This window comes from Scyliorhinus torazame, chromosome 4, assembly GCF_047496885.1.
Source record: "Scyliorhinus torazame isolate Kashiwa2021f chromosome 4, sScyTor2.1, whole genome shotgun sequence".
In the NCBI taxonomy this organism is placed as follows: Eukaryota; Metazoa; Chordata; class Chondrichthyes; order Carcharhiniformes; family Scyliorhinidae; genus Scyliorhinus; species Scyliorhinus torazame.
Genome location: NC_092710.1, coordinates 373,835,113 through 373,859,358, shown reverse-complemented (window position 1 = coordinate 373,859,358; position 24,246 = coordinate 373,835,113). Strand labels below are relative to the sequence as shown.

The 24,246-nt window shown below is 50.0% G+C and overlaps 1 protein-coding gene across 4 annotated transcripts in view; it reads left to right on the top strand.

Annotated features, from left to right (window-relative positions):
* Positions 1-24,246, top strand: part of LOC140411248 (phosphofurin acidic cluster sorting protein 1-like) — a 911,105-nt gene that overhangs the window by 328,675 nt on the left and 558,184 nt on the right. For all 4 annotated transcript variants that reach the window (XM_072500372.1, XM_072500373.1, XM_072500371.1 and 1 more), the window contains exons 5-6: positions 61-223; positions 8,526-8,617. In XM_072500372.1, coding sequence (XP_072356473.1) covers positions 61-223; positions 8,526-8,617 — 255 coding nt within the window. The remainder of the gene's footprint in view (positions 1-60; positions 224-8,525; positions 8,618-24,246) is intronic.

The following is a 24,246-nucleotide window of genomic DNA, read 5'->3' as shown; positions in this document are numbered from 1 at the left end:
AAAAGCAACAGTGAGGAAGGGAACTTTTGGTGAAGAATGAATTCTTTCTTTTATTTGCAGGTAATGCAACATCCCACTGATGGGGGACAAGTCCTCGGACTCCATTCCAACATGAAAGATGCTTCAGTGCGGGTCGCTGAAATCAGCATCTACTCCCTTTCCAGCCAGCCAATCGACCATGAGGATGGAAATATACACGCAGGGACCAAGACAAAAGCCTCAGGTAGACTCATTGATAATGTCAGATGTACAGGTTTAGCCACACCTATCCCAAGCTAGGAAATAGTTTTCCGACCTGTGACGTCCACTGGTGGACTTCATAACAATTGAAATCACTCAAACTATAAATGAACCCGATATTGATACAGAAAGAGCCACCACAAACCTGCTAAATAACCGACAGAACTAGACTCCGAAACAGCATTTCCATTAAAATGAAACAAATAACTTGTGCGATCTTCCGGCCTCGCTACACTCGCGCTCAAGCGAAACGAGCCCGGTGAATAGCGGGTGAGGCCAAAAACGGGAACCGCACCTGGCGCCAAACAGTTTGCGATGCAACGGCCATCTCCCGTAGGCCAATTCGGAATCTCGCCATAGTGTGGCCAGAAACCCATTATCACCACTTAACCCCCATTTCCATACAATTACCGAGAGCCACCCGTCATCCAACAGCCTCCCGTCATTCACCGGTCTCCCCAGCAAGTGGTCACGCTGGCGACGGTTAGTACTCCTTTTGAAAAATGTGAACATGGCGGAAGGGCTTCCATGGGGAGCCGAGGAGGGGAGTAGCCATCTGTGCCTACGGGCAAAGAGCCCTGGGGCGCTGGGCTTGCCGCCCAGTGCTCGGCGGTGGGTGGGGGACCCTTCGCAGGGCTGGGCCTCCATGGGAGGGTGGGGAGGAGACACTGATGGGGCAACTGGGGGGCAATCGCTCGCGACACCACCATGCCAACCCCAGGATCCCAATGCCATTCCGGGGACAACCCCTGTCCCTGCCTGTCTGCCCCACTGATCACAAATAACCCCCGCTGACTGCTGAGGACTCTGGCTGCGCAGCGGAGGGAAGCGCTAATGGAGAATTGGCAATCGTGGTTCAGCGAGCATTTGACACATGCCAAATGGGTTCCGTGGCTGGGTGGGCCATGCAGCATGTGCGGGGCCTTAGCCTCGCATTCCAATCAAACCTTGATGCCTGGACACTGTGTAACTGAATCTCTGCCCACTATTCAAAATAAATCTCTCTCCCGGCTATTCACTATGTACACCCTCCTCTCTCCCCGCTATTCACAGTGAACTCTCTCCTCTCTCCCCGCTATTCACAATGAACACTCTCCTCTCTCCCCACTATTCACAATGAACTCACTCCTCTCTCCCCGCTATTCACAGTGAACTCTCTCCTCTCTCCCCGCTATTCACAGTGAACTCTCTCCTCTCTCCCCGCTATTCACAATGAACACTCTCCTCTCTCCCCACTATTCACAATGAACTCTCTCCTCTCCTCCCGCTATTCACAATGAACTCACTCCTCTCTCCCCGCTATTCACAATGAACTCTCTCCTCTCTCCCCGCTATTCACAATGAACACTCTCCTCTCTCCCCGCTATTCACAATGAACACTCTCCTCCCTCCCCACTATTCACAATGAACTCTCTCCTCTCTCCCCGCTATTCACAATTAACTCTCTCCTCTCTCTCCGCTATTCACAATGAACTCTCTCCTCTCTCTCCGCTATTCACAATTAACTCTCTCCTCTCTCTCCGCTATTCACAATGAACTCTCTCCTCTCTCCCCACTATTCACAATGAACTCTCTCCTCTCTCCCCGTTATTCACAATGAACTCTCTCCTCTCTCCCCGCTATTCACAGTGAACTCTCTCCTCTCTCCCCGCTATTCACAGTGAACTCTCTCCTCTCTCCCCGCTATTCACAATGAACACTCTCCTCTCTCCCCACTATTCACAATGAACTCTCTCCTCTCCTCCCGCTATTCACAATGAACTCACTCCTCTCTCCCCGCTATTCACAATGAACTCTCTCCTCTCTCCCCGCTATTCACAATGAACACTCTCCTCTCTCCCCACTATTCACAATGAACACTCTCCTCCCTCCCCACTATTCACAATGAACTCTCTCCTCTCTCCCCGCTATTCACAATTAACTCTCTCCTCTCTCTCCGCTATTCACAATGAACTCTCTCCTCTCTCCCCACTATTCACAATGAACACTCTCCTCCCTCCCCACTATTCACAATGAACTCTCTCCTCTCTCCCCGCTATTCACAATTAACTCTCTCCTCTCTCCCCGCTATTCACAATGAACTCTCTCCTCTCTCCCCGCTATTCACAGTGAACTCTCTCCTCTCTCCCCGCTATTCACAATGAACTCTCTCCTCTCTCCCCACTATTCACAATGAACTCTCTCCTCTCTCCCCGCTATTCACAATTAACTCTCTCCTCTCTCCCCACTATTCACAATTAACTCTCTCCTCTCTCTCCGCTATTCACAATGAACTCTCTCCTCTCTCCGCTATTCACAATGAACTCTCTCCTCTCTCCCCGCTATTCACAATGAACACTCTCCTCTCTCCCCGCTATTCACAATGAACTCTCTCCTCTCTCCCCGCTATTCACAATGAACTCTCTCCTCTCTCCCCACTATTCACAATGAACTCTCTCCTCTCTCCGCTATTCACAATGAACTCTCTCCTCTCTCCGCTATTCATAATGAACTCTCTTCTCTCTCCCCACGCTTTTTGAAATCTCTCCATCCGAGCCCCTGGCTGTAAGGGATTGTCAGTCAATATGGGGGAAGTTAAAGTCACAACTACCCTGTTTTTTAACAGCTTTCAGTGTCTGACCACACAAACTGCTCCCCTGTCTCCTGCGGGATGTTGGGAGGTCAATCGTACACACCCAACATTGTGATTTCACCCTTCTTATTCCTGACCTCCACCCATAATGCCTCACTACAATGTCCCTCCCTCAACACAGCTGTGATCTGCTCCCTAATCAGCAAAGCGACTCCCCCGCCCTTCTGTCCCGTCTAAAACGATATCCGGAATGTTAAGCTGCCAGTCCTGTCCCTCCATTAACCATGTCTCCGTAATTGCAATTACATGATAGTTCCATGCAGTAATCCAGGCTCACAGTTCCTCTGTCTTACCCGTTATACTTCTTACATTGAAGCAAACACACTCCAGACCTACAGTCCCGCTGAGCCCTGCAGCCTCCCTCTACCTGCTCGTACTCTGCTGTTTATCTCAGTCTCACTTTTGTCCCCAGTCTCTGCATTTACTGGCCTGCTGCTCCGGTTCCCACCCCCCCCTGCCACACTAGTTTAAACCCTCCCAAACAGGACCAGGAAACCTCCCGCCCAGGACATTGGTGTCCCTCCAGTTCAGGTGCAACCCGTCCTCGTGTACAGGTCCCACCTTGCCCAGAAGATAACCCAGTGATCCATATATCTGAAAGCCTATCTCGGGGGGGGGGGGGGAATGTTCCAGCCAGTGCGATCTTCCAGTTCGCCCAACGTCGAATCCCAGGCGCAGGTTTGCTGTGAGGTGTGGATTCATCGGCTAATCCCATTGCCATCGGCGTGCCCAGAAGATGCCACCACCGACCATCGGCAGGCCGTTCTTATCGCTGAGAAACCCGGGGCGCGGAAAAACACCCCCATATCTTTGTCCCTTTCGTTCAAGTCATTTATATAAATGGAGGTTGGGACCCCAGCACTGATTCCTGTGGCACCCCACTCGTTTTACGAACTAGAAATAGAGCTATTAGTGATTACTCTCTGATTCCCGTTAGCTAGCCAGTCTTCTACCATGCTAACATGTTACTCCTACACCATGAGCTATTATTTTCCACAATAACCTTTGATGTGGTACTCATATGAAATTCCTTCTGGAAATCTAAGTATTGTACACCCACCGGTTCCTCTTTATCTGTGGCTCCTTCAAAGAACTCCAGTAAATTGTTTAAGCATGATTTCCCTTTCACAAAACCATGTTGACTCTGCCTTGTTGCCTTGAATGTTTCTAAGTGCTCTGCTATAACATCCTTAATGATTGAACATCCTTAATAATGAAACAAACATGTTGAACTTTAACCTGGTGTTGTAAGACTTCTTACTGAGCTCACCCCAGTCCAACACCGGCATCTCCTCATCTTCCCGTACCAGCCTCCCCGAACAGGCGCTGGAATGTGGCGACTAGGGGCTTTTCACAGTAACTTCATTTGAACCCTACTTGTGACAATAAACGATTTTCATTTCATTCATTTCATTTTCATCTCCACATCATGGCCACCATCGACACCGCAAACTGCCGGCTCAAAGTGGAGAGGATCTCCAAGAAAATCGCTCATATAAACACTGACATTAAGTTTCTACAAAGATGCAAGAAAGCAGACAAGATCCCGAAAGGGCTACAGATCACAAACCCACTCAAGTCGACCTACAACACAGACTTGCGTTCAAAGTATCATCTTGCATCTTTGACTTTGTCTAGATATACGTTTCTGGAACCCACCTCTTCATTCACCTGAGGAAGGAGCAGTGCTCCAAAAGCTCGTGATTTGAAACAAACCTGTTGGACTTTAACCTGGTGTTGTAAGACTTCTTACTGTGCTCACCCCAGTCCAACGCCGGCATCTCCACATCATCCTTAATGATGGCTTCTAATATTTTCCCCCTGGCAGATGTTAGGCTAACTGGCCTCTGTTTCCCTACCTTTTTCACTTTCTATTTTGCAATCTAATGGAACTTTCTCTGAATCCAGAAAATGTTTTGAAAATTAAAACCAACACATCAACTATCTCATTAGCCACGACCCGAGAATGACTTCCATCAGGAGCCGGGCATTTTGCACCCTGCAGATCCTAACAATTTGCTCAGCACCACTTCCACTTCCTGGTGCCAATTTTGCTGAGTGCTTCCCTCCCTTCAATTTCCTGGTTTAGTGCTGTTTCTGGGATAACAAAGAACAAACAAAGAACAAAGAAATGTACAGCACAGGAACAGGCCCTTCGGCCCTCCAAGCCTGTGACGACCATGCTGCCCGACTAAACTACAATCTTCTACACTTTCTGGGTCCGTATCCCTCTATTCCCATCCTATTCATGTATTTGTCAAGATGCCCCTTAAATGTCACTATCGTCCCTGCTTCCACCACCTCCTCCGTTAGCGAGTTCCAGGCACCCACTACCCTCTGTGTAAAAAACTTGCCTCATACATCTACTCTAAACCTTGCCCCTCGCACCTTAAACCTATGCCCCCTAGTAATTGACCCCTCTACCCTGGGGAAAAGCCTCTGACTATCCACTCTGTCTATGCCCCTCATAATTTTGTAGACCTCTATCAGGTCGGCTCTCAACCTCCGTCGTTCCAGTGAGAACAAACCGAGTTTATTCAACCGCTCCTCATAGCTAATGCCCTCCATACCAGGCAACATTCTGGTAAATCTCTTCTGCACCCTCTCTAAAGCCTCCATATCCTTCTGGTAGTGTGGCGACCAGAATTGAACACTATACTCCAAGTGTGGCCTAACTAAGGTTCTATACAGCTGCAACATGACTTGCCAATTCTTATACTCAATGCCCTGGCCAATGAAGGCAAGCATGCCGTATGCCTTCTTGACTACCTTCTCCACCTGTGTTGCCCCTTTCAGTGACCTGTGGACCTGTACACCTAGATCTCTCTGACTTTCAATACTCTTGAGGGTTCTACCATTCACTGTATATTCCCTACCTGCATTAGACCTTCCAAAATGCATTACCTCACATTTGTCCGGATTAAACTCCATCTGCCATCTCTCCGCCCAAGTCTCCAAACAATCTAAATCCTGCTGTATCCTCTGACAGTCCTCATCGCTATCCGCAATTCCACTAAACTTTGTGTCATCTGCAAACTTACTAATCAGACCAGTTTCATTTTCCTCCAAATCATTTATATATACTCCAAAGAGCAAAGGTCCCAGCACTGATCCCTGTGGAACACCACTGGTCACAGCCCTCCAATTAGAAAAGCATCCTTCCATTGCTACTCTCTGCCTTCTATGACCTAGCCAGTTCTGTATCCACCTTGCCAGCTCACCCCTGATCCCGTGTGACTTCACCTTTTGTACTAGTCTACCATGAGGGACCTTGTCAAAGGCCTTACTGAATTCCATATAGACAACATCCAATGCCCTACCTGCATCAATCATCTTTGTGACCTCCTCGAAAAACTCTATCAAGTTAGTGAGACACGACCTCCCCTTCACAAAACCATGCTGCCTCTCACTAATACGTCCATTTGCTTCTAAATGAGAGTAGATCCTGTCTCGAAGAATTCTCTCCAGTAATTTCCCTACCACTGAAGTAAGGCTCACCGGCCTGTAGTTCCCTGGATTATCCTTGCTACCCTTCTTAAACAGAGGAACAACATTGGCTATTCTCCAGTCCTCCAGGACATCACCTGAAGACAGTGAGGATCCAAAGATTTCTGTCAAGGCCTCAGCAATTTCCTCTCCAGCCTCCTTCAGTATTCTGGGGTAGATCCCATCAGGCCCTGGGGACATATCTACCTTAATATTTTTTAAGACACCCAACACCTCGTCTTTTTGGATCTCAATGTGACTCAGGCTATCTACACACCCTTCTCCAGACTCAACATCTACCAATTCCCTCTCTTTGGTGAATACTGATGCAAAGTATTCATTTAGTATCTCGCCCATTTCCTCTGGCTTCACACATAGATTCCCTTGCCTATCCTTCAGTGGGCCAACCCTTTCCCTGGCTACCCTCTTGCTTTTTATGTACGTGTAAAAAGCCTTGGGATTTTCCTTAACCCTATTTGCCAATGACTTTTCGTGACCCCTTCTAGCCCTCCTGACTCCTTGCTTAAGTTCCTTCCTACTTTCCTTATATTCCACACAGGCTTCGTCTGTTCCCAGCCTTTTAGCCCTGACAAATGCCTCCTTTTTATTTTTGACGAGGCCTACAATATCTCTCGTTATCCAAGGTCCCCGAAAATTGCCGTATTTATCCTTGTTCCTCACAGGAACATGCCGGTCCTGAATTCCTTTCAACTGACACTTGAAAGCCTCCCACATGTCAGATGTTGATTTGCCCTCAAACATCCGCCCCCAATCTAGGTTCTTCAGTTCCTGCCTAATATTGTTATAATTAGCCTTCCCCCAATTTAGCACATTCACCCTAGGACCACTCTTATCCTTGTCCACCAGCACTTTAAAACTTACTGAATTGTGGTCACTGTTCCCGAAATGCTCCCCTGCTGAAACTTCTACCACCTGGCCGGGCTCATTCCCCAATACCAGGTCCAGTACCACCCCTTCCCTAGTTGGACTGTTTACATATTGTTTTAAGAAGCCCTCCTGGATGCTCCTTACAAACTCTGCCCCGTCTAAGCCCCTGGCACTAAGTGAGTCCCAGTCAATATTGGGGAAGTTGAAGTCTCCCATCACCACAAACCTGTTGTTTTTACTCTTTTCCCAAATCTGTCTACCTATCTGCTCCTCTATCTCCCGCTGGCTGTTGGGAGGCCTGTAGTAAACCCCCAACATTGTGACTGCACCCTTCTTATTCCTGATCTCTACCCATATAGCCTCACTGCCCTCTGAGGTGTCGTCCCGTAGTACAGCTGTGATATTCTCCCTAACCAGTAGCGCAACTCCGCCACCCCTTTTACATCCCCCTCTATCCCGCCTGAAACATCTGAATCCTGGAACGTTTAGCTGCCAATCCTGCCCTTCCCTGAACCAGGTCTCTGTAATGGCAACAACATCATAGTTCCAAGTACTAATCCAAGCTCTAAGTTCATCTGCCTTACCCGTAATACTTCTTGCATTAAAGCATATGCACTTCAGGCCACCAGACCCGCTGTGTTCAGCAACTTCTCCCTGTCAGCTCTGCCTCAGTGCCACACTGTCCCTATTACCTAGTTCTCCTTCAGTGCTCTCACCTTCTGATCTATTGCTCCCGTGCCCACCCCCCTGCCATACTAGTTTAAACCCTCCCTTTACTACAGAGGATGCTACTTGTATCCTTTTTAGTAAAGCCCGATGCAAAATATTCATTCAATTCATCTGCCTTCTCCTTATTTTCCATAATGAATTCCCCAAACTCACTTTCTACAGGGTCAATGCTTACTTTGTTAACTTTTTTCTTATTTAACTATCTATAGAAACTCTGACCATCTGCCTTTATATTTCTAGCTCGCTTAACACATACTCTAATTTCTCCCACCGTGTGAATCTTTTATCTTTCTTGCTGTTTTTTACATTCTGTCCAATCTCTGACCTGCCCCCAGTCTTTGTGCACTTTTATACTTTTTCTTTAAGTTTGATACTATCGTTAACCTTTTTAGTTCCCCACGGATGGTGGGTCCTCACCTTGGAATGGTTCTTTCTTGATTATTTTGGGCAGGGGTGTTTGTATCGCCGGGATTCCTGTAGATGTGAAAGAGGAGAAAGTCAGCTCATTTTCTGCTGTGTTCTCAAGAATGTCTTCTTCATCGTATTGCAGATCGATCTCCAGATATAGATAATTACTCGGAGGAAGAAGACGACAGTTTTTCCTCTGAGCAGGAAGGCAGCGATGATGCTGTTCCGAGTCAGGTAAAGAATTTCTACCTGATAGGAATTTCTGCAGTAAATTGCTGTGATCTGACATACCCTGCCTCGAAGGATAGTGGAAGCAGATTTATAAATAATTTCCCAAAAAAATTGGATAAATACTTGAAGGAGGAATATTTACAGTGATATGTGGAAAGAGCAGGGGGAGTGGGAAGAATAAGATCACTCTTTCAAAGAGCTAGTACAGGCATGATGGGGCAAATGGTCCCTTTCTGTGCTGCATTGGGGTTCGAGTCAGCGTTATTCTCACACCCCAGAGCTGATGTATCCTCAACTGGGAGTAAACATGTCTCTGACCCTAAATATTACATTGTCAGTAAAAGCAAATGTTGCTTTTGGCAGAGGAACTGAATAGTTACTTTGCATCAGTCTTCACGGTGGAAGACACCAGTGGGATGCCAGAGCTCCAGAACCAGGGGGCAGAGGTGAGTGCAGTGACCATTACTAAGGAGAAGCTTCTGGGGAAACTGAAAGGTCTGAAGGTGGATAAGTCACCTGGACCAGATGGACTACACCCCAGGGTCCTAAACGAGATAGCTGAGGAAATTGTGGAGGCAGGAAGTGTCCCAGAGGACTGGAAAGTGGCTAATGTAACACCGTGTTTAAGAAGGGAGGGAGGCAGAAGTCGGGAAATTATAGGCCGGTTAGCCTGACTTCGGTCATTGGTAAGATTTTAGAGTCTGTTATTAAAGATGAGATCGCGGAGTGCTTGGAAGTGCATGGTAAAATAGGACTGAGTCAGCATGGCTTCGTCAAAGGGAGGTCATGTCTGACAAATCTGTTAGAGTTCTTTGAGGAGGTAACAAGCAAGTTAGACAAAGAAGAACCAGTGGACCTGATTTATTTAGATTTAAAGAAGACTTTTGACAAGGTGCCGCACAGGAGACTGTGAAATAAGTTAAGAGCCCATGGTGTTAAGGGTAAGATCCTGGCATGGATAGAGGATTGGCTGACTGGCAGAAGGCAAAGAGTGGGGATAAAGGGATCTTTTTCAGGATGGCAGCCGGTGACTAGTGGTGTGCCTCAGGGGTCTCTGCTGGGACCACAACTTTTCACAATATACATTAATGATCTGGAAGAAGGTACTGAAGGCTCTGTTGCTAAGTTTGCAGATGATGCAATTAAACACGTGGCTACAGGGATGGTGCAGGCGGGAGGGATTCAGATTTCTGGATAACTGGGGCTCTTTCTGGGGAAGGTGGGACCTCTTCAGACAGGATGGTCTACATCTGAACCTGAGGGGCACAAATATCCTGGGGGAGAGATTTGTTAGTGCTCTTTGGGGGGGTTTAAACTAATGCAGCAGGGTCATGGGAACCTCGATTGTAGTTTTAGGGTACGGGAGAATGAGAGTATAGAGGTCAGGAGCACAGATTTGACTTCGCAGGAGGGGGCCAGTGTTCAGGTAGGTGGTTTGAAGCGTGTCTACTTCAATGCCAGGAGTATACAAAATAAGGTAGGGGAACTGGCAGCATGGGTTGGTACCTGGGACTTCGATGTTGTGGTAACATGGATAGAGCAGGGACAGGAATGGATGTTGCAGGTTTCGGGGTTTAGGTGTTTTAGTAAGCTCAGAGAAGGAGGCAAAAGAGGGGGAGGTGTGGCTCTGCTAGTCAAAAACAGTATTACGGTGGCGGAGAGGATGCTAGATGGGGACTCTTCTTCCGAGGTAGTATGGGCTGAGGTTAGAAACAGGAAAGGAGAGGTCACCCTGTTGGGAGTTTTCTATAGGCCTCCAAATAGTTCTAGGGATGTAGAGGAAAGGATGGCGAAGATGATTCTGGATAAGAGCGAAAGTAACAGGGTAGTTATTATGGGAGACTTTAACTTTCCAAATATTGACTGGAAAAGATATAGTTCGAGTACATTAGATGGGTCGTCTTTTGTACAATGTGTGCAGGAGGGTTTCCTGACACAATATGTTGACAGGCCAACAAGAGGCGAGGCCACTTTGGATTTGGTTTTGGGTAATGAACCAGGCCAGGTGTTGGATTTGGAGGTAGGAGAGCACTTTGGGGACAGTGACCACAATTCGGTGACGTTTACGTTAGTGATGGAAAGGGATAAGTATACACCGCAGGGCAAGAGTTATAGCTGGGGGAAGGGCAATTATGATGCCATTAGAATTGACTTGGGGGGTATAGGTTGGAGAAGTAGGCTGCAAGTGTTGGGCACACTGGATAAGTGGAGCTTGTTCAAGGAACAGCTACTGCGTGTTCTTGATAAGTACGTACCGGTCAGGCAAGGAGGAAGGCGTCGAGCGAGGGAACCGTGGTTTACCAAAGAAGTGGAATCTCTTGTTAAGAGGAAGAAGGAGGCCTATGTGAAGATGAGGTGTGAAATTTCAGTTGGGGCGATTGATAGTTACAAGGTAGCGAGGAAGGATCTAAAAAGAGAGCTAAGACGAGCAAGGAGGGGACATGAGAAGTATTTGGCAGGTAGGATCAAGGAAAACCCAAAAGCTTTCTATAGGTATGTCAGGAATAAAAGAATGACTAGGGTAAGAGTAGGGCCAGTCAAGGACAGGGATGGGAAGTTGTGTGTGGAGTCTGAAGAGATAGGCGAGATACTAAATGAATATTTTTCGTCAGTATTCACTCAGGAAAAAGATAATGTTGTGGAGGAGAATGCTGAGACCCAGGCTATTAGAATAGATGGCATTGAGGTACGTAGGGAAGAGGTGTTGGCAATTCTGGACAGGCTGAAAATAGATAAGTCCCCGGGGCCTGATGGGATTTATCCTAGGATTCTCTGGGAAGCCAGGGAAGAGATTGCTGGGCCTTTGGCTTTGATTTTTATGTCATCATTGCTACAGTAATAGTGCCAGAGGACTGGAGGATAGCAAATGTGGTCCCTTTGTTCAAAAAGGGGAGTAGAGACAACCCCGGCAACTATAGACTGGTGAGCCTCACGTCTGTTGTGGGTAAAGTCTTGGAGGGGATTATAAGAGACAAGATTTATAATCATCTAGATAGGAATAATATGATCAGGGATAGTCAGCATGGCTTTGTGAAGGGTAGGTCATGCCTCACAAACCTTATTGAGTTCTTTGAGAAGGTGACTGAACAGGTAGACGAGGGTAGAGCAGTTGATGTGGTGTATATGGATTTCAGTAAAGCGTTTGATAAGGTTCCCCACGGTAGGCTATTGCAGAAAATACGGAGGCTGGGGATTGAGGGTGATTTAGAGATGTGGATCAGAAATTGGCTAGCTGAAAGAAGACAGAGGGTGGTGGTTGATGGGAAATGTTCAGAATGGAGTTCAGTTACAAGTGGCGTACCACAAGGATCTGTTCTGGGGCCGTCGCTGTTTGTCATTTTTATCAACGACCTAGAGGAGGGCGCAGAAGGGTGGGTGAGTAAATTTGCAGACGACACTAAAGTCGGTGGTGTTGTCGACAGTGCGGAAGGATGTAGCAGGTTACAGAGGGACATAGAGAAGCTGCAGAGCTGGGCTGAGAGGTGGCAAATGGAGTTTAATGTAGAGAAGTGTGAGGTGATTCACTTTGGAAGGAATAACAGGAATGCGGAATATTTGGCTAATGGTAAAGTTCTTGGAAGTGTGGATGAGCAGAGGGATCTAGGTGTCCATGTACATAGATCCCTGAAAGTTGCCATCCAGGTTGATAGGGTTGTGAAGAAGGCCTATGGAGTGTTGGCCTTTATTGGTAGAGGGATTGAGTTCCGGAGTCATGAGGTCATGTTGCAGCTGTACAAAACTCTGGTACGGCCGCATTTGGAGTATTGCGTACAGTTCTGGTTACCGCATTATAGGAAGCACGTGGAAGCTTTGGAGCGGGTGCAGAGGAGATTTACCAGGATGTTGCCTGGTATGGAGGGAAAATCTTATGAGGAAAGGCTGATGGACTTGAGGTTGTTTTCGTTGGAGAGAAGAAGGTTAAGAGGAGACTTAATAGAGGCATACAAAATGATCAGGGGGTTAGATAGGGTGGACAGTGAGAGCCTTCTCCCGCGGATGGAAACGGCTAGCACGAGGGGCCATAGCTTTAAACTGAGGGGTAATAGATATAGGACAGAGGTCAGAGGTAGGTTCTTTACGCAAAGAGTGGTGAGGCCGTGGAATGCCCTACCTGCAACAGTAGTGAACTCGCCAACATTGAGGGCATTTAAAAGTTTATTGGATAAGCATATGGATGATAATGGCATAGTGTAGGTTAGATGGCTTTTGTTTCGGTGCAACATTGTGGGCCGAAGGGCCTGTACTTCGCTGTATCGTTCTATGTTCTATGTTCTATGATACAAAGATCTGTAGAGGGACAGGTAGTATTGAGGAAGCAAGGGGGCTGCAGAAGGATTTGGAGAAGCTAGGAGAGCGGGCAATGAAGTGGCAAATGAAATACAATATGGAAAATAATAATAATAACCTTTTATTGTCACAAGTATAAAGTTACTGTGAAAAGCACCTAGTCGCCACATTCCGGCACCTGTTCGGGTAAGCTGGTACGGGAATTGAACCCGCGCTGCTGGCCTTGTTCTGCATCACAAACCAGCTATCTAGCTCACTGAGCTAAACCAGCCCAGAAAGGTGTGAGGTTATGCACTTTGGAAGGAGGAATGGAGGCATAGACTATTTTCTAAATGGGGAGATGCTTAGGAAATCAGAAGCACAAAGGGACTTGGGAATCCTTGTTCACGATTCTCTTAAGGTTAATGTGTAGGCTCAGTCGGCAGTTAGGAAGGCAAATGCAATGTTAGCATTCATGTCAAGAGGGCTAGAATACAAGACCAGGGATGTGCTTCTGAGGCTGTATAAGGCTCTGGTCAGACCCCATTTGGAGTATTGTGAGCAGTTTTGGGCCCCGTCTCTAAAGAAGGATGTGCTGGCCTTGGAAAGGGTCCAGAGGAGGTTCACAAGAATGATCCCTGGAATGAAGAGCTTGTTGTATGAGGAACGGTTGAGGACTCTGGGTCTGTACCCGTTGGAGTCTAGAAAGATGAGGGGAGATCTTATTGAAACACAGGATACTGCGAGGCCTGGATAGAGTGGATGTGGAGAGGATGTTTCCAATTGTAGGAGAAACTAGAACCAGAGGAGAGAATCTCAGACTAAAGGGACGATCCTTTAAAACAGAGATGAGGAGGAATTTCTTCAGCCAGAGGGTGGTGAATCTGTGGAACTCTTTACCGCAGAAGGCTGTGGAGGCCAAATCACAGTGTGTTTAAGACAGAGATAGATAGGTTCTTGATTAATAAGGGGATCAGCATCAAAAAGACCATGACAGAAATCCCCGACACAGCGACGCACCGACTAATCATTGGTGGGGGGGGGGAACTTCAACTGTGTACAGGACCCAACGACAGACAGATCAAACCCCAAAACGGGGAAAACTTCAAGCATGGCAAGGGAACTCAGTCACTTTATGGAACAGATGGGAGCGGTGGACCCCTGGATGTTTGCCCACCCGGGGGGAGAAGGAATTCTCCTTCTTCTCCCCAATGCACAACATATACACCAGAATTGACTTCTTTGTGGTGGGTAAAACGGTGCTTCCATGGTAGACAAAGTGGAATACTCCACAATTGTGATATCCGACCACGCTCCACACGACATGGACGTGAGGCTGGAGATAGGCAGGGCCTAAAGCCCCACGTGGCGGTGGGACATTGCTCTACTAGCAGACAAGTCCTTCAACAAAAAGATATCGCTGGCCATAGCAGAGTATACGAAGAACAACCAAAACGGGCAGGTGTCACCCTCCACCTTCTGGGAAGCGCTAAAGGCCGTAGTAAGAGGGGAAATTATCGCTTTCAAAGCTCGAAGAGATAGGGAGGAAAGGGCGGCTAGGCAGCAGCTGGTCGACTCCATACTGGAGGTAGACCGTACATACTCCGAGGCCCCGACCGTAGATCTCCTGGCGGAGAGGAAAGCGCTACAAAGGAACTTTGATCTGCTCTCCACCAGGAAAGCAGTGCACCAACTCCGCCAGGCAGGTGGGACCCTATACGAACACGGAGACAAAGCCAGCCGCCTGTTGGCACACCAGCTGAGAAAGCAGGCAGCCACCAGAGAAATTGCACAAATCAGGGATACCAGAGGCACGCTAGAAACAGAACCAGAAAAGATCAACAAAACCTTCAAGGCCTTCTACCAAGGGCTGTACACCTCAGAGCCCCCAATGGGGGAGTCCGGGATGAAACGGTTCCTTGATGGACTGGACATTCCAGTCGTGGGGGTCGGCAGAAAACGGGGCCTGGAAGCACCACTAGCGCTGGGAGAGATCATGGACAGCATTAGCTCCATGCAGGCGGGGAAGGCGCCGGGACCAGACGGGTTCCCGGCGGACTTCTACAAAACATTTGCGACAGCACTGGCCCCGCACCTGCGGGAGATGTTCACAGACTCGCTAGCTAGGGGCACACTGCCACTACGCTAGCACAGGCCTCAATCTCGCTGATACCTAAGAAAGATAAAGACCCAACGGAATGTGGGTCATACAGACCCATCTCACTGCTGAATGCAGACGCCAAAATACTGGCCAAAATCCTAACCAAAAGGCTAGAAGACTGCGTACCAAAGGACCAGACGGGTTTTGTCAAAGGTAGGTAGCTAACCTCGAACATCAGGCGCGTGCTAAACATGATAATGACCCCATCTGGGGAGAGATCACCAGAGATGATCGTTTCCCTAGACGCAGAAAAGGCCTTCGACAGAGTCGAATGCAAATACTGGAGCCGTTCGGGCTTGGAACAGGGTTCACCTCCTGGGTAAAACTCCTATACAACGCTCCCTTGGCGAGCGTCCGGACCAACAACACCAACTCTCTATACTTCCAGCTGCACAGGGGCACCAGACAAGGATGCCCACTGTCCCCGCTGCTGTTCGCTCCAGCGATCGAACCACTAGCAATCGCGCTCAGAGCAGCAAAAAGCTGGAGGGGGATCCAAAGGGGCGGCAAAGAGCACAGAGTCTGACTCTATGCAGATGACCTGCTCCTCTACATTCGGACCCACAGAGCAGCAGGGACGGAATCATCGCGCTCCTGAAAGAGTTTGGCGCCTTCTCGGGCTACAAACTCAACATGAGCAAAAGCGAGATCTTCCCGGTACACCCACATAAGGGGGGGGCAGCACTAACGGGACTGCCGCTTAAACAAGCCCCACACAAATTCCGCTACCTGGGGATCCAAACAGCCCATGACAGGACAGAGATCCACAAATGGAACCTCACCACTCTGACGGAGGAAGTAAAAAAGGACCTGCAAAGATGGAACACACTCCCATTCTCCCTCGCGGGGAGAGTCCAGATGGTCAAAATGAACGTGCTGCCCAGGTACATCTTCCTACTTGGATCCATCCCGATCTACATCCCCAAGGCCTTTTTCAAAGCACTAGACAAACTAATCATGGCGTTTGTATGGGGGGGGTGGGGGGGGGAAGAATGCTAGGATCCCAAAGAAGGTCCTACAAAAAACAAAATCCGGGGGGGGGCTAGCCCTCCCAAACCTACAATTCTACCACTGGGCGGCGACGGCTGAGCGAATAAGGGGTTGGAGCAAGGAGCCAGAAGCCGAGTGGGTGCACGCGGAAGAGGCCTCCTGCAAGGGGACCTCCCTCTGGGCCTTCGCCACGGCGGCACTCCCATCCACACCCAAAAAACACTCCAGCAGCCCGGTGGTGATAACCACCCTCCAGTCCAATAACCAACTACGGCAGCAATTTGGCCCGACCAAAATGTCGGACAAAGCTCCCATTTGCAACAACCATCGGTTCACACCAGCGCTGACTGACGCCACCTTCAAAAGGTGGGGACAGGACAGAGGGACACTGACTGTCAGGGACCTATACGGATGGCAGGATCGCAACACCAGGGGGAACGAGCTAAGGTATCTGCAACTCAAAAACGTCCTATGAAAGGAGACAAGATCGTACCCACAACCGCCACGACAAATATTACTGGACGTAAGCATACAAGATAAAGGGAACTGTAGCGACATGTATGACCGACTGGTAGAAAGGGCCGACACCGTACTGGACCTAACAAGAAAGAAATGGGCGGAAGATCTGGGGATTGAAATAGGGTGGGGACTCTGGAGCGAAGCACTGCACTGGGTCAACTCCACGTGTGCAAGGCTCAGCCTGACGCAACTAGAAGTGGTACATAGAGCCCACTTTACAAGAACCCGTATGAGTAGGTTCTTCCCGGAGGTGGAGGATAGATGTGAACAGTGCCAAGCAGGCCGGGCCAACCACGCCCACATGTTCTGGTCTTGCCCCAGACTTGCGAGGTACTGGACAGCCTTCTTCGAGGCAATGTCCAAAGTGGTGGGGATGAGGGTGGAGCCATGCCCGAAAGTGGCGGTCTTGGGGGTATCAGACCAGCCAGATCTATTCCTGGGGAGGAGGGCCTTTGCCTCCTTGATCGCCCGCTGTAGAATCCTGTTCGGCTGGCGGTCAGCAGCACCACCCAAAGCTGCAGACTGGCTGTCCGACCTCTCAGAATCTCTCCACATGGAGAAAATCAAATTCGCCATCCGAGGGACAGACGACGGCTTCCACAGAACGTGGGAGCCATTCACGCAATTGTTCCGGGACCTGTTTGTGGCCAACGAACAAGCAGAAGAATAGCCAGGTAGCCAAGAATCAGGGGAAAGTAGCCGAGGCGAGGGAGGGATAGACAGGGGCGGGGGGATAGCAGCTAAACCTAAGAGGAAAGAAAGGCGAACCCCAGAAGAAGGGGAGGGGGTGGAAGAGGGAGGAGACAGGGAACAATAGAGGGAAACCAGTGAGGCAGGGGAATGACAGCCGGAAGGAGGGCACGGGAAACAATCACAAACTTGGCATCTCCAGGAGCAGAGAACAAGGAGAATCCGGGCGAAAGACGGGACGAACGGCTGAAGCGGAGGTGAACGCGAGGCGACAATGGCAGCGAAAACTATCCGGGAGAAGCAAGTGACAACACCAGCACCAGATCCATTCGCGTATTGCCCCCTGGAATTGTTTCCCCAGCGCCCAAATGTATATGTACCCCCCCCCCTGTAGAGGGTGCCATCTCCGCTACTCCACTACTGGGCCGATATCTGGGGTTTGAATATCTGTGTGTGTCTCTCTCCAGCTGGCACTGAAACTTCAGAGGCCAGGGGATGTCGCACTGGGACACTTCCACTGAAGAGAGCACTGATTCAAGCCTGCCGTTTATTCCTAACCGACAGCCTGAGACTTATATCACACAGATCTCCAGACCCCTACCAATACCCAGGTGATTCTCTCTCTTGCCGGTGGTACAACACCCACCCGGTTCCTACCCCACTAGAGTAGCTTTCCCAAGAGAGAGAATAGGACACTGCTGTTTATTTCCTAACCAGCAGTCTGTCCTGAGTGAATCGCTCAAGATGACCCTCGATTCTTGAACCCGGAATTAAGGTGAGGAGTATTTTAACAATGACTTGGTCAGAGATCGCTGGTGAAAGATTGAAGAATTTAAACGACTCCAATTATCATCAAATCAAGGTTTATTGCAAAACCCAGGTCAAAATCATCAACAGAAGAAACACAATAAAATCTTATGCTCTAATACAAACTAAGGCTATTCAAAAGTAATATAGCGGACACAACGAAAATTCTTATGATTACACAGTTTTTAGCAATATCACAAGGCACAAAACAAGTTCCCTTCCCCAAAGCCTCAACCACTATTAAAGTCAAGGGAGTTTCGCAAGCTGCTGCAGGATACTTACGGTCACAGGCTGCAGAGGTCAAGTCAGGGGTGCAGAGGTCGAGCCAAGAACGAAGAGACCCTCAATCGAAACACAGCCCCTTTTGCATTGAAAAAGGTAAGGTTTAAAGTTCCCGCTGGTCCTGCCCCCTTTGAGCCGGTCAGACCTGTCGAGATGGGAGTCCTAGGTCCGCCTCCAGTCTGTTTTTTGAGATAACGAGGTTGAGCTCCCTTGAAGATTTTCAAAGACTTCCATCTGCTCTGGAGATCGCTGCTATGTTGATGGGGTGTTGATTGGATTCTGCTCTGGTGGAGGCCAGGTCATTTACATCTGCATGGGGCTATGACCATCCCATTGTCCTGCTTGCATGCAAGCCTCCTGTGTATTCCCGTGCCCCTTTGTCTGTGTTTTGATGTTATCTTGTTGTCTGGCTCCTTCTTCCTTGTAGCTCCTAGGGGGGTGTTTGTAAATATTTATGTACTTATGTCCCTACTCAGCTCAGCGGACCAAGCCTGCTGGGAAAACTGGTTCTGTTCTCTTGGCTGAAAAGTCAGTTTACAGTCTCTGAGTTTTTATGCTTGGGCAGTTCCAAAAGGGCCGAATTGCCCGAAAACCTTACAGATGCCCCTTCGATACGTCCCTACCTGCTTGGACCGTATCGACACAGGTGAAGGGCAATTATTTCCTCTTGTGTGGACCGTAGGCCCCCCCCCAACAACATGCGAAATTACAATTCCCAAGACAGTTCCCTTAATCTAGGCTACCCCTGATTTCAATGAGAGGGAAAGACAAGACCATACTTAATTCAAGCAGACAGTAACATATACACATTTCACCGGAACCCCAAACGTAAGGGTCCCTGTACATATATCACAATCAAGTACACATTTCACCGGGACCCCAAACGTAAGGGTCCCTGTACATATATCACAATCAAGTACACATTTCACGCGAATCCATACAACTATTTACAATTGCATCTGTTTATTTCACCAAGGATCCTCCTTTCTTGGCTGCACTTCGCTTCTTCCCGTTGAGGGCTCTTCATTTATCCTCCATCGTCGATACCTGCAGCTGAGAGGTTTAGTCCAACTGAGGCGACAGCATAATGTACCCCCTGTACAACATTTCCTTTGTGGGGGCAAACACTAAACCATTCTCAGGCCCCCCCCCTGGTGGTGATCGGACAGTTGTGAGGGTCGATCGGTTGGGCTGTGGGCAGGGGTCGCTTTACCTGAACCAGCAGTTCGGTAGCTTCTACAGTCATCCCTTCCCTGGGCGTTACACATCCCTCCCCACTGCGGTCAATTTATCCCGTTCCCTGGGTTCTGCCACCACCTTACAAAAGTGATTAATGCCCCTTGTGGACATGCCTTGGTAGATCCCCATGAACACAAATAAATGCCCCGGTCAGAAGCCCACCCCTTATCCCCGCAAACGGTGATCCTACCCGGTGACCCCGTGATGGTCCGTTAGGTGTTGGTGTCCAGGCGTTCCCAGTCCGAGGACCGATCCCTCATGTCCAGCCTCAGCTTCCTGGGCCACCACCATCTCCCCAAAGGAACGTCCCCCTCACAGGTTAAACACACCCGCCTGCCCTCAGACACCCTAACCCGGTCAGTCGAAGGACTCTTCTGTCTCGCCTCTGCGGAGTTCTCCCGGTCCCACCATCGCCAAGATCCTCAAACTCCACATCGTCGGGTGCCCCATCTGTAAAAAACAAAACACATTCTTGCCTCTACAGCCCTACCTACCTTAAAGTGCATGGGTTCTATCCAGTGGCAGCAGCAGCTCCCGCTTTGAAGTTGCCGCAGCCTGTCTGTGATTCTGTGTCCACAGCCCGGCTCCCCAGGGTCCTAGTGCCTGCCGCTATCCGGCGGCAGCAGCAGCTCCCGCTTTGAAGTTGCCGCAGCCTGTCTGTGATTCTGTGTTTACAGCCCGGCTGCACCAGGGTCCTAGTGCCTGGTGCTTCATCATTTTACCCTTGCACCAGGCGCTTCTGTGTTCCCACGATCCTAAATACTTCACACACAACTACACACTAATTAGAACTAACAGGGGGGGAATGCTATATACAATGCCACCCGTCTCCGGGTGGCCAAATTAAAACTGTGCCCCGCTAAACTGGGGCAGTTCACCTGTTTGGTCCAACGGCTCGGGCCAGACCGTCCCCTCCCGGGGGTTCGGGCTGCCCCTTGCCTCTCCTTTCCCAACAGGGTTCGGTGATCCCTCATCGCTCCCTTCCCCTCGGGCCCCCTTACTGCGGGACCGGGTTATTGGGAGGTGTGATGGGGACCATCTTAGAGGGGGCTTGGAGACCCGATTGCTCCTTCGTCCCCTGACTGGTTCCCAAACCCAAGGTGATACCTCCACTTCCTCCGCCTCCTTAGCCTCTATACTAAGGCAGGCCACCTGACCCACAGGTAAGGGCTTGGGAATCGTTACTGTCCCTGGGCTGGGTGCTTGCAGCACTGTCGGTCTCTTTGGGACTGCCCCTTCGGGACAGCACCTTGTCACCGGTTGTGTGACCGTGGAGTCAGGGACCTCCCCCACCGTCGTTAATTCTACGGGGGGTTTCTCCACTACCACCCCCCGTCTTCCCCCCACCTTGCTCTTTTTTGTCCTTATGGGGTGGAACAATTTAAATTGACTGATGTGGCGTTCGCATGGGTCCCACCTTAAGGGATTTAAACTGCAAATAGCCGCTGAGGCAGCCTCCAGAATGGGACCCTGCACCTGGACCGGACCAGGGTCTGGGGCTAGAACTACCCCTGTGCTCCCTTTTTCCTGAGGCTGCTCCCTGGGTAGTCATACAGGTTCTTGTGGTGTGGGTGCGGGCAGGCCCTGGCCCGTTGCCATTGCCACCTGTCCCGACCCAGCTGCTAGGCTCTGCAAAAAGGCTAAAAGTTTCTTTACCTCGAAGGTTTCCGGGGCAGCTGCTCCTGCCGCCGGGGTCTGACTCTCTACTGCGGGAGCCCTCTCCTCCTTGCTAGGGTTTTTACATTCCCTCTTGAAATGCCCGGCCTTCCCACACCCGTAGCATAAGTATTCCTCATGCTTCCACTCTCTCTTAGGGGCTGCTGGCGCGATTTCATGCACCCTACCCTTAAGGGGCTTGTCCTCACCCCTCTCCCCATTACGATATGCGAGGGTAAGTTTCCTAAGGACCTCTTCCTCATTAAGGGCCGGGGTCTGCGGGTCGAACCAGTGTTCGGCTTTTGCCCTAACGTTAGGGAGACAGTTGGCAACTAGGGTCTTCAGCCAGTGGGCGGTTCTTTCCCCTAAATTCCGTCTATCCGCGGGAACCCCGCATGCCTCCATATAGACAGTCCACAGTCTGTCTGCGAACATGGTGGGAGATTCCCCTGGTTGCTGCTTGGTTTCCCCCACCCTCATGAAAGGGCTCCCCAGATTCAAGCCCATCGCCTCCAGAACAGCAGTCTGTGCTGCCGCCCATGTGTCAGGTCTTCCCCCATTCCCAGAGGTCACTGTCCTGCATAGCTGGGCATCTAGGGTTATCAGGAGCATCTTTATTTGCTCCCCTTCGTCGCAGTCATTGATGTTGGCAGCCTGTTCCACCTCCATAAAATGCAGCGACGGATCCCCCTTTGGAGTTAGTCTGGGAACGTGGGCCACCATCCCCCTGAGCGCGGATGCCCCATGAGGAACGATAATGTCGCCCTCAACCGGTCCCCTATTTGCCATCCCCGCCGGGGGACCATACCTCCTTTGCCTGACAGGGCACATCTGCCCTACCTGGGGTTCCTGCTCCTCCTCCCCACTGTCCAGCTCTCCTGCCTCGTTGGGTAGCCCCCCTGTCCCCGGGCTAGCTACCCATATAGGAGACGCCGCTATCTGGGGATACACCACTGACCCCCCTTGGACCTGCCCCTGACCGGGCGGTCCAAACCCTACCTGCTGACCCGGCCCCATCACCGGCATCCCAGGCAGCGGTCTGTCCCCATCCCATGGGGACCCACATACGAAACCAGGCGGACACGCCGCCAGCTGGGGGTACCCTGCCGACCCCCCTTGGACTTGCCCCTGAACGTGCAGTCCGTTCCCCGCCTGCCGACCCGGGCACGATCCCGGTGCCTCAGGAGGCGGTCTCTTCCCCTTGGCCTGTGGGGAATCATCCGCTGCGAGGAGCACCTTGCCCCTTGGGGACCCCCCTGGACCTACCAGGTGTATCTGTCCCCTGACCTTGGACAAGGCCTCCTCCAACTCCGTTATTCGTGCCTGGCACGGCCCATGGGCACAGTCCCCTACTTCCTCGCGAGCCACTCGGTACGCTGCCTGGATGTCCCGGAACTTCCCCTCCAGCTTCCTACACTGCTCTGTACTCCGAGCATAGAGTTCCTGGAGCCTCCGTTCCTTTTCTTTACCCTCCACTATCTGGCAGTGGAGATAGTCCTTCTCACACCGGTTAGACTCGCTTTCCTGTTTCATTTCTGCCATTTCTTCCCGCAGTCGTTCCGCTGCGCTAGCGCTGTCCCCTGCGCTGGCCCTCACTTCTCTCAACTCCTGCTCTAACTCTTCGACCCTATCCTCTGTCTTGACTACCTGCTCGGACAGGCAAACCAGCCAAACTGCCTTCTCCAAGTGCCTTTTGTGCGCCTTGCTTTCTGTCCATGCAGCCGCTGCCATTACCGGTTGCTCCGCATTGATCAATTCTGAAACCCAAGGTTTGGTGAGGTTGACCTTTTGCCACAAATACGAGGATATTCTCTCCTCCATTTTGCTTCGTTCCCTCACCCCCTCTGCCAAGTCACATACTCCAAACCACCGGGGTCCTGCCGCGGTCGCCATTGTAGAGGGTGCCATCTCTGCTACTCCACTACTGGGCCGATATCTGGGGTTTGAGTATCTGTGTGTGTCTCTCTCCAGCTGGCACTGAAACTTCAGAGGCCAGGGGATGCCGCACTGGGACACCTCCACGGAAGAGAGCACTGAATCAAGCCTGCCGTTTATCCCTAACCGGAAGCCTGAGGCTTATATCACACAGATCTCCAGACCCCTACCAATGCCCAGGTGATTCTCTCTCTTGCCGGTGGTGCAACACCCACCCGGTTCCTACTTCGCTGGAGTAGCTTTCCCAAGAGAGAGAATAGGACACTGCTGTTTATTACCTAACCAGCAGCCTGTCCTGAGTGAATCGCTCAAGATGACCCTAGATTCTTGAACCCGGAATTAAGGTGAGGAATATTTTAACAATGACTTGGTCAGAGATCGCTGGTGAGAGATTGAAGAATTTAAACGACTCCAATTATCAGCAAATCAAGGTTTATTGCAAAACCCAGGTCAAAATCATCAAACAGAAGAAATTATAATAAAATCTTAAACTCTAACACAAACTAAGTCTATTCAGAAAGTACTATAACGGACACAACGAAAAATCTTATGTTACACAGTTTTAGCAATGACACAGAACACAAATCAAGTCCCCTTCCCCAAAGCCTCAACCACTATCAAGGTCAAGGGAGTTTCGCAAGCTGCTGCAGGGTACTTACAGTCACAGGCTGCAGAGGTCAAGTCAAAGGTGGAGAGGTCGAGTCAAGAACGAAGAGACCCTCAATCGAAACACAGCCCCTTTTGCATTGAAAAAGGTAAGGTTTAAAGTTCCCGCTGGTCCTGCCCCCTTTGAGCCGGTCAGACCTGTCGAGATGGGAGTACCTCCCCTAGGTCCGCCTCCAGTCTGTTTTTTGAGATAACGAGGTTGAGCTCCCTTGAAGATTTTCAAAGACTTCCATCTGCTCTGGAGATCGCTGCTATGTTGATGGGGTGTTGATTGGATTCTGCTCTGGTGGAGGCCAGGTCATTTACATCTGCATGGGGCTATGACCATCCCATTGTCCTGCTTGCATGCAAGCCTCCTGTGTATTCCCGTGCCCCTTTGTCTGTGTTTTGATGTTATCTTGTTGTCTGGCTCCTTCTTCCT